At 37.7% G+C, this 9,607-nt stretch overlaps 1 protein-coding gene across 2 annotated transcripts in view; it reads right to left on the bottom strand.

Moving 5' to 3' along the window:
• Window positions 1-967: 967 nt before the first annotated feature.
• Cpq (carboxypeptidase Q) overlaps window positions 968-9,607 on the bottom strand; it is a 448,367-nt gene continuing 439,727 nt past the window's right edge. For both annotated transcript variants that reach the window (XM_077105576.1, XM_076835947.2), the window contains exon 8: window positions 968-1,455. In XM_077105576.1, the coding sequence (XP_076961691.1) occupies window positions 1,292-1,455 (164 nt within the window). In that variant the 3' untranslated portion in view covers window positions 968-1,291. The remainder of the gene's footprint in view (window positions 1,456-9,607) is intronic.

Here is a 9,607-nt window from a genome sequence, read left to right as displayed (position 1 = left end):
TCCCCCCTTTCCCTTCCTCTCCTCCTCCTACTCCTTCTTGTCATCCAATTACATTACATGTATATCAGATCTTTTGACATTGTCTTATAGTTCTTGGGTGATCCATTCTGGCATATTTTTCCTCTCTTTTTTTTTCTCTTAGTGTTTTAATTTGAATAATTTCTATTGACCCGTATTCAATTTCATTGATTCTTTCTTCAACCTTGTCTAGTCTGATGAGCCAACAGAAAAATTCTTAAATTTATGTCATTGTATTTTTTATGTGAGTATTTGCATTTGACTCTGTTTATAGTTTTCATCTCTCTGCTGAAATTCTCTGTTCTTGTGCATAGTCCACTTCTCACACTAGATTCTTAACATATTAATCACAGTTATGTTAAATGCCCTCTCTGATAGTTAAAAGTTCTGGGTTGCCTCTAAATGCAGTTCTTTTCATTGCTTGCTCTTCTTACAATGAGTTTATTTTTTCTTGCCTTTTTGGGTATATTTTGTAATTCTTTATTTAATACTTGGTATTGTATAGAAGGAATAGTAGAGATTGTCTGTAGAGTAGATGAGGGCAATTGCTTTTGCTCTATAGAATCCTGTGAAGATATTATCTGCCCTTTCTTCAGCTTCAATCACAATAATGTGTAAATAAGCCATAACTTCCTTCAAGTGTGTGAAATATATAAAATGTACATGTATATAGGCATTATTATTTATTTAATAATGGATCCTAGTACTCACATTTAATAAGATAATTGGATTATACATCCTTGATTTTTTTCCAAATGGGGACATCTTTCTTTCTTGCTAATTTAAAAATTCCATATCTCATTTAAAGCTCATATACTATAAACATGTGCAAGTTAGAAAGCCAAATGCATCCATACATTCAATTAAGATATTAAAAAGAATTTGTAATTCATCTACTCCTTCAATAAATAACATAAACGTAACAATTGATCATTATATTTAATATTCATAAGCAAACCCATAAAAACTGGAGGTCTTCCAAAGATTCATTCAGCATTTATTTTCAAAGTAGAAATAATATTTTTAAAAGGTGGCATAAAGAAATGCCCTCCCTGTAATTCCTTCCATATGGTGATTCTAGGTGGTGATGGGGGATATTCCTTATTCTAGAAACATTTCAGGAAGCATTAAAACAGAGGATGACAGAAAGTATAAAAAAGTTGTGTTCTGAAGATGAATCATATAAATTTGCTTTGCGAAGGACAGTTTCTTGAAGCTGCAGACCCAGGATTCCTGGCTACAAAGGATGAGAGTGCCCTGGTCCTCACTGTTGTTAGGACCTGGGTAGCATTTCTTCCATGTCTGCAACAACATAAGAGACAACAGTCCAAACGGCGGCAGCAATGTTCATCTGCTTTGGATCCATGACAGTCATGGTGTCTCCATGGGAGTGATGGAAGGCGAAATATTTATATAAGTCATCACGTAGACTGGCTCCTGGGGAGAAAAGAGAAAGAATTCTGAGTGGAATATTGATAGATTGTTGAGAAACCACTGCTACCCTTACCCCCTCCCTTTGTCTGCTCCTATATACCAGCTGCAGTGGAAAAATAAGTACTTCCTCAGGCTCTCTTGCAGCAAGAAGTGACAACATTCTGACTATGAGGATATGAAGGACAGGTTGTGGGCGCGTACTTGGAAAACCTTTGCTTTGCTGACAAAAGAGTTGGGAAAACGTCTCTAATGCTGCATTAAAGTCAGATGAGAAGTTAGGAGATGCCAGGGGCAAAAAAGCCCACAAGCTCAACATGGCAGAGTGGAAAGACAGCAGAATCTGGATTAAGAAACTACTGCTAACCAACCAACGAACTCTGTCCTGCCTACTTCTGGACTCCCTGCCATTTGAGGGAAAATAAACTTTCATTTGTATGAGTCACTGATACAGATGTCTTCATATTTATAAAAGAGCATCTTTGTGTCTGCAAGAGTGTAAGTAATGTACCTTCCTGGATACAAAAGAAAGTCAATACTCCTTTGCTCAAGTTTTCCTCCTCAAATCACTCGTTTACTTCCTGCAGTCATGAAATACCCAGCAACCTCCAAGGACACCAGCAGGAGTCTCTGCCCCACTTAAAAGCTTTCTTCTCACTTTTCACTAGTTTTAGTCTTGAATCAGAACCTCAGGGAAACTTCCAGTCTTGCTCATCCTTGAAAACCTACTAGGCCCATCTTGTGGATAGTTGCAATTCTTCAGCCTCCAGCAGTTTGTTTTATTATGAAACACACCATGCATGTAGAAGAGTGCAGAAAACAAAAATGTATATTACCAAGGGCGATGATATAAAAAGTACACATATGTCCATAATTCAACACAAGGAAAATATTTCCAGTGTCTTTGGAGGCCATTTTTTTTTTATCCCCTCACTTCCTATTCAGATCCCTTCCTTCCTGCAGAGGTTCCCATGATCCTGTCCTGCGTGTGTGCTAATCACGCGTACACACATGCACGCACACACACACTATAATATTGCCAGCTTTTGAACCATATACTTCAGATGTATTTCTTCATCTTGTTTTTTTCCACTCAAACATGTAAAATCTACCTGTTATCATATATAGCTGTACTGTTTCCTTTTCTTTCTTTCGTTCTGTTTTCTTTTTGCTATTCATTACTCACTGTCTTTATCCCTTTTCCTGACATTGGGTACTAAGGTTTTTCCAGTTATCTATTATTATAGGTAACTGGAAAATGTTGCCATCAACATTCTCTAGGGCCAAAATGTAAAAGTGGTATTGCTGGACTGTAGGGTATGCCTGTATTCAATTTACCATGTAATTCCAAAAGATTTTCCTTTTCAATTCACACTTCCACATCAGTATATGGGTCCTTCTCTTGCCTCATACCCTCTCCAGCACTTGGTATCATCAAAGTAATTTTTGCTAATCTGGCGAGTGTAAAATGTTACTTTTTTTCTAATTATTAATGGGAATGAGCACATATTATTATATGAATTTTTTGTCATTATATTTTCTCTTTTGTGAAATGCCTATTCAGGTCTTTTGACAATTTTTCAGTTGATTTATTTGTTTCTTCTTGATTTGTGATGATATGTTTTTGATCTGTTTGTGATACTACTCTTATGTTGTTATGAAGCTTGTATATGTATTATTTTCCAGTTGTTTGTGACTCAACTTCCCCCTCTTGTTTAGCATGTGTTTTGATCACTAAATGCTTTTATTTTCAATGTAGTTGAATTTATTGTTTCCTTTATGATTTTCATTTTGCATGTCTTCTTTAAGAAATGCTTCCCTACCTTAGAATCAGAATTCTCCTGTGTTTTCTTGTAAAATTTTTAAAGTTTGGATTTTCACTTTTAAGATCTCCATCTATCTAGAATTAGAATGGATTCTTGTGCAGGATACGAGGTAGGCTTCTACTTTTACGTTTTAGGTGTTCAGGAACATTTTTAACTAGTGCATCCTCCTTGCCCATCACCTGCAGCATTAGTTTTGCCTTGTATCAAGTTTCCTTAAAAGTGAAGGCTCTTTCTTTTTTTAAAAATTTTTTAGGTGTCAATGAACATTTATTTTATTTATTTATATGTAGTGCTCCTTGGGCTGGGGCTGTAGCTCAATGGTAGAGCACTTGCGTAGCATGTGCGAGACCCTGGGTTCGATCCTCAGCACCACATAAAAATAAATTCATAAAATAAAAGATATTGTGCCTGTCTACAACTAAGAAAAAAAAAAAGTTTATTAAAAAAAAAAAAAAGCGAAGGCTCCTTTGGGCTAATTCTGCTGCAGTGGTTGCTGGCTGACCTCTGTGGCGAGGCCACACTATCTTCACTGCTGTCGCCTGCTAATCCTTGACATCTGCCAGGGCAAGTTCCCTCACCTTCCCTTCCTTCTCCTTCAGGAATATTTTGGTTATTCTTAACCTTTGCTTTTCCAGATAAATGTCAGAATCATTTTAACATTCTACCAAAAAAAGGGGGGGGGTTGATGAGAGTTATGTTAATCCATGTATCTATTCAGGGAGAATGCTATGTCATTTTATTAGGATGTTGTGTATTCTCATCAATAAAAATGCTGTACTGATGTGTGTTTTTATTTACTTAAGTCTTCTGTAATTTTAAAAAAAAATCTCATAGTACAAAAATTTGCACATTTTGGTGGTTTTATTTCCTGGATCGCTTATATGCTTTGGGGTTATTGTAAATTGTACATTTACAAACTCGCCTTTTCTATTTATGGTTACCCACTTTTAGTGAAAAGCGTATATCTGATTCATAAAATGGAGTTCCTTCTTTCTCTACATTCTGGAATCTAATGTAAGATTAGAATTATTTATTTCTTGATTATTTCGTAGAACTTTTTACAAAACCACATAAATCTGATGCTTGCATTATGGTAACAATTTTAACTAATGATTCAGTTTCTTTCATGATAATTTGGGCTGTTTGGATTTGTACTTCTCGAATTAATTTTGGAAATTACATTTTTGCTAGGAATTTAAGAGTTTTACCAAATATTCAAAATAATCAGCAAAGAATTGTCAATAATATCCTGTTTTTATTTTTTGCCAATGTTCACTGACCTATAGTGATGTCTCTTTTTCATTCCCGATGTTTAGCATTTTTGTTGGCTTTTTGAAGGAAAAAAAAAGATAACTTTCAGATACTTTCTATTATACAGTAGAGTTTCTTTCATTATTTCTTTGGTTTATTTTCTTTTTCTAACTTCTTTTTTTCCCCTAATTTCTTGAGTTGAATCCTCAGTTTATTATTTTGTAGATTTTCTTTGTCTCCAGCATGAGCAGGAAGGCCACAATCTTACCCTTAACTGTGCTTTAGCTTTAGTCTGATCAATATTTTCATGATTGTTCAATTATATATATGTATACATGTATATTTACTAATTTCAAGTTTGACTTTTTTTCTTTGACTCATGAGTTTGAATATTTTTTAACAATAATTTTCAAAAAATATGGAGTTTCCTTGTTTTTATTTTGTTGTTAACTTCTAACTTAATTCTAATTATTAACTTCTAACATAACTATTAGACAAAGTGACACATTCTTTGAATTTTGCTGAGATTTGCTCCGTAGTCTATAATACGATCCATTTCCATAAATGTTTCAAGTGAACTACATGAAAAGAATGTGCTCTCAGGGCTCTGTGTGTGTCCATTAGCTTGAGCTTGCTAATTGTGATCTTCAAACCTTTTAACTCCTTACTGATTCATTGTCTATCTATCCATCAATTTTGGGAGAGATGTGTGAAAATATCCCTCTGTGATTTTGGATATGTTTCCTTTTCCTGTAGTTCTAGCAATTTCCTTTTTATATATTTCAAAATTTATGCTATTAGGGGTATATAAATACAGAATTCTGTCTTCCTGGGAAATTGAAATTTTATTACGTGCGACCCTCTCTCTATATTGTAATTGCTTTTGTACTGAAGCCTACACATTTTAGTACTAGCTTTTTCTAATATTTAATGTAGCCACACCTATTTCATTTTGTGCAGTGTGGCCCCAGTATGCCTTTCCCCCTCATTTTACTTTCAGTCTTTCTCTGTCCTGATATTCTTAGGGGTTTCTCTTATGAATAGTTTATAAGTGAGTTTCAAAATCTAGTTTAAGATTCTTTGATTTTTAACTGGAGACTATAATCCATTTATGCAAATCGTGATTATTGTTAAATTGGATTCATTTATACAATCTTAACTTTTGCTCTCAATTTGTTCATTTTTCAAATTAAAAGAATCTTTTTTCTTTCTCTCTTGCCTCTTTTGCATTGATTTTTCCTTCTCCTCTCATTCCCCCGTCCCAGCCTGTACCCCCATTTGGAAGTTATAGTTTATTTTAATTCTTCCAATAGAGACTGTAGAAATTAGACGTCACATATTTATCTTAATAAGTCTAAAGTTAATTAATACATTACCTGAGGATACTAGCAGCCCCACATTTTGCACCTGTTCTAGGTGAACTCACTGCTTCTTACAATCCTTGTTCTAGGCAAACAGGAATCGACCCGTAAGCTATCTTATCTCTGTGGATACTCACTTTATCCTTTCTTACCTCTAAGAAGTTCCCTTATTTGCCTTGTGATAAACCATATATTATAAAAAGACAATTATTGTTTTATTCAATATTTCCTTTGGGGCAGGAGAGGTACATTTCTATGAACTTCTGGTAACCACACTGTCAGGGTTTCTTTTCTTCTCCCACTTCTTGTCCTTGGATACTCATTCTGCAGAACTTCACTGCCTCAGGATGTTGAGTGGACTTTCTCCTAACCTAAATTTTAAAAACTTCACCAGAGGGTTTGCCCCTACACACTCCCAATCTCCTTGCTCTGGAGCAGAGTTTGCGTTTGCCTCTTTTTCTTTCATTCCATGCTGAGTTCAGCCATGGTCTATTAAACAGAACACAAGTGAGTGGGGCAAAAAGAAAGAAAAGTATAAAAGAAAATTCAGCTATTACCCCATTAATGGCTCCTATGCCTATTGGCAAATATCCCAAACAGAGTGTGTTGACAATATCTATCAAATTCTTTGCTCATGTTTAGAAGGCTCCTTCCTGTGCAATGATTTTCTTTCTACACTAGTTTATAAAGACTGTTTTCTGTTACTTCAGTGGCTCAGAATGGGTTGGAACTCATTAGCATCCAGCTTGATATCATAAAGCCCTCAGTGGTGGGCTGGAGCTGAGGTCCACAGTGTTCTGAAGTTTCAATCCAATTTGACTGGACACTTATTGAGTCTCTACAATATTCTAGGCAGTGGCTAAGGCCTGAGGCAGACATAAAGGTAAAAAGACACAACCTCTGCTCTCCAAAAGCTCTCACAAAGCTCAGTGGGAGCAGAGAAAATGTGTACACGAGTGATAACAACATAGAATGCACTGAGCGCTACAGCAAAAGGACAAAGAAACGGTGGAGAGATCATGTCACTGAGTGACCTCTCAGACCCCTGGACTAAGTCCCCATGTTGTGTGTTCTCCATACAGCCCTTACCATACTTGTCCCATCCTTTGTTATAATTGACTGTTTCACATTTCCCTTGTTATACTGTAAGCTCCTGAAGGCAGGACTTCTGTTTTGCTTCACATTCTGTCACCAATGCCTATTATATGGCACCAAATAGAAGATGAAAAAATATAAATATAAACATATTTATTTTTTACTGACTGAATGAAAATCAGCAAATTTCCTGAACAAACTGGGCCTGTAGTGTGCTATACCTGTCAGAGTTCTTGTAGGAAACAGATGGGACATTTTAAGAAGGCAACTTGAAGAATTGTTACTATTATTATTATTGTTATTATTTTGCAGTCCTGGTAATTGAACCCAGAGCTGCGTTCATAATAGACAAACACTCTATCTCTGAACTACATCCCCAGTTCCTTCTAAATTTTATTTTAAGACAGGGTCTTGCTAAGTTGCCCAGGCTGTATGCGAACTTGCAATCTTCCTGCCTCAGTTTCTCAAGCAGCTGAGATGACAGGCATGAGCCAATATGGCCCAGCACTTAGAGCCCAGGAGGATAGCCATGCTGAAGTTACAGTGGGTAGAGAGGAGCTGTGGTTATTTGCACAGGTAGTCAGGGACTCAGTGCCCTTCTAGTGCCTCTTAATATCCTCCTGGTCCCCCTTAGCAAAGCCCAGTCATAACCCAGAGGGCAAGGGAAACTCATTAATGTAGTCCATAAGAGTTCATCTCCAGGGTAGAAGAAAGTGGAGAAATATTCAGCACCTATACTTAGGATGTCAACAGACAGACAAGGACCCACGTATTCTAGGATATTCAGTACCCCAATGTGGGGGACATGGGGAAAATTTGGACTAATTATTAGTAGATGAAGTCAGCAACTGACTGTGGAAGGTCCTAAATCTGAGCCTGAAAACAGACTGAATATAGTTCACAAGTGCACAACCCCAGGCAGCTAGAGGGAGGAGGGAAGGCTCAGTGATGGCAGCTGAACCCTGGGAGATGCTCCAGAAACATGTGGAGGAGAAGCTGTTGGACTGCCATGGAGGTGAGGAGAAGTTGGGAAAGACGTAAAGTCTGGGGGTTGGGTGACAAGGGCCACAGTCAGATGCTGAAATCTCATCCTCTAAAATTCTCAGGAAGGCAAGTGGATAAAGATAACCACTCTTCTCATGGTAAGACCAGAAGTCCACTTTAAAACCAAAAGCTTCTTCATGCCATGAGCTCACAGCACACACAGGAAAGAAAAATCTGTTTGCTTACTCTGGCAGTCGCTGGAAGCATTTTAACAGAAACCGTGACATTTTAGAATTAGTTGAAGCTGGTAGGGAGCACACACTCTGTAGACTGCAGAGAGCGTTAAGTGAATGTCAAATTCATGCACAAAGTAAGGACAGAGTCAAGATGTTTCCCCAAATGGAAGTCACTGAGGGTGGACAGAGGACGAAATGTTATTATGGATATTGGGAAACAAGAGGAAACATTTAATACCAGCAGAGTGTGGTTCACCAGAGCTGTTTTCCTTCCATTTGGAGCTTCTAAAAGACACTGAATGGTGGTTGACAGGAAAGGACTCCAAATCCCATATTGAGAAAATAGAGGCAAGGAATATTTGCGCATGTCCCCCTTAGGCCTCCAGAATTCCCTGTCTCTGACTGAAGGAATTTGACTGCCAGATGGGTGGGTGTTGGCGACCTCCCTTTAGAACTCATGACTTAAGGAAGGCACTTCCTCAGAGATCCTCTCAATTCCCACGATCACTCTACAAAATTAAAACAACCCTGGAAAATCTGATACCACCAGCGAATATGCTGATAAGCACAGAAGCTGTGAGGGTGGCCTGGTGGCTGTCCCCCAGCTTTGTCCCTGTAATTCTGAGGAGAGGTCTTATCATGACAGCCCCTGATCTAACAGACTGGCATCGAGGGAACTCCTGCATTTCAATTTCTGAGAGCACCTGACATCAGCGTAGGGGGATGTTAACCATCACGAGGGATAAATTGTGGACTCTCTTTTGACGGGTATATGAGCTCTGAACAGAGAATCCTGCAGTGCTTTTTAGAAGTAGAAAGCTGATAGACGGAACCTGCTCTGAAGGCCAATATTCTTTCTTGGAAACAAACTACAGCATTATTTGGGCAGTTTGCTGCCAATGATTTCCAAGGGAGGTTGGAAGGACAGGTTGCGAAGACATGCTCCTCAGCATTTCAGCCAAGGAGAAGGGAGACAGAGCTGAGAGAGTGAAGGGTTCAAGATAGGGAGGCTGGGGTCAGATTCAAACCTTCTGCTCAATAATTAGGTGACATTGCAAGAATCATGTAAGGCCATTCAACTTGAAGTTCTTCCATCATGAAATAGGACTATTGAAACTCAGTTTCCAAGATGCTTGTGAGGATAGTAGGTACTCAGTTAATTCCTTTTTTAAAATAAATTTTATTTATTTATTTATTTTTATGTGGTTCTGAGGATTGAACCCAGTGCCTCACATGTGACTGGTAAGTGCTCTATAACTGAGCCACAACCACAGCCCTCAATAAATTCTTTTTTTTTTTTAAATATTTTTTAGGGGTTGGGGATGTGGCTCAAGTGGTAGCGCACTCACCTAGCATGCGTGAGGCACTGGGTTCGATTCTCAGCACCACATGAATGTGAAATAAA

The sequence above is a fragment of the Callospermophilus lateralis genome, chromosome 16, assembly GCF_048772815.1.
Source record: "Callospermophilus lateralis isolate mCalLat2 chromosome 16, mCalLat2.hap1, whole genome shotgun sequence".
In the NCBI taxonomy this organism is placed as follows: domain Eukaryota; kingdom Metazoa; phylum Chordata; class Mammalia; order Rodentia; family Sciuridae; genus Callospermophilus; species Callospermophilus lateralis.
The sequence above is the reverse complement of the archived record's forward strand: the minus strand, read 5'-3'. Positions and strand labels throughout refer to the sequence as shown.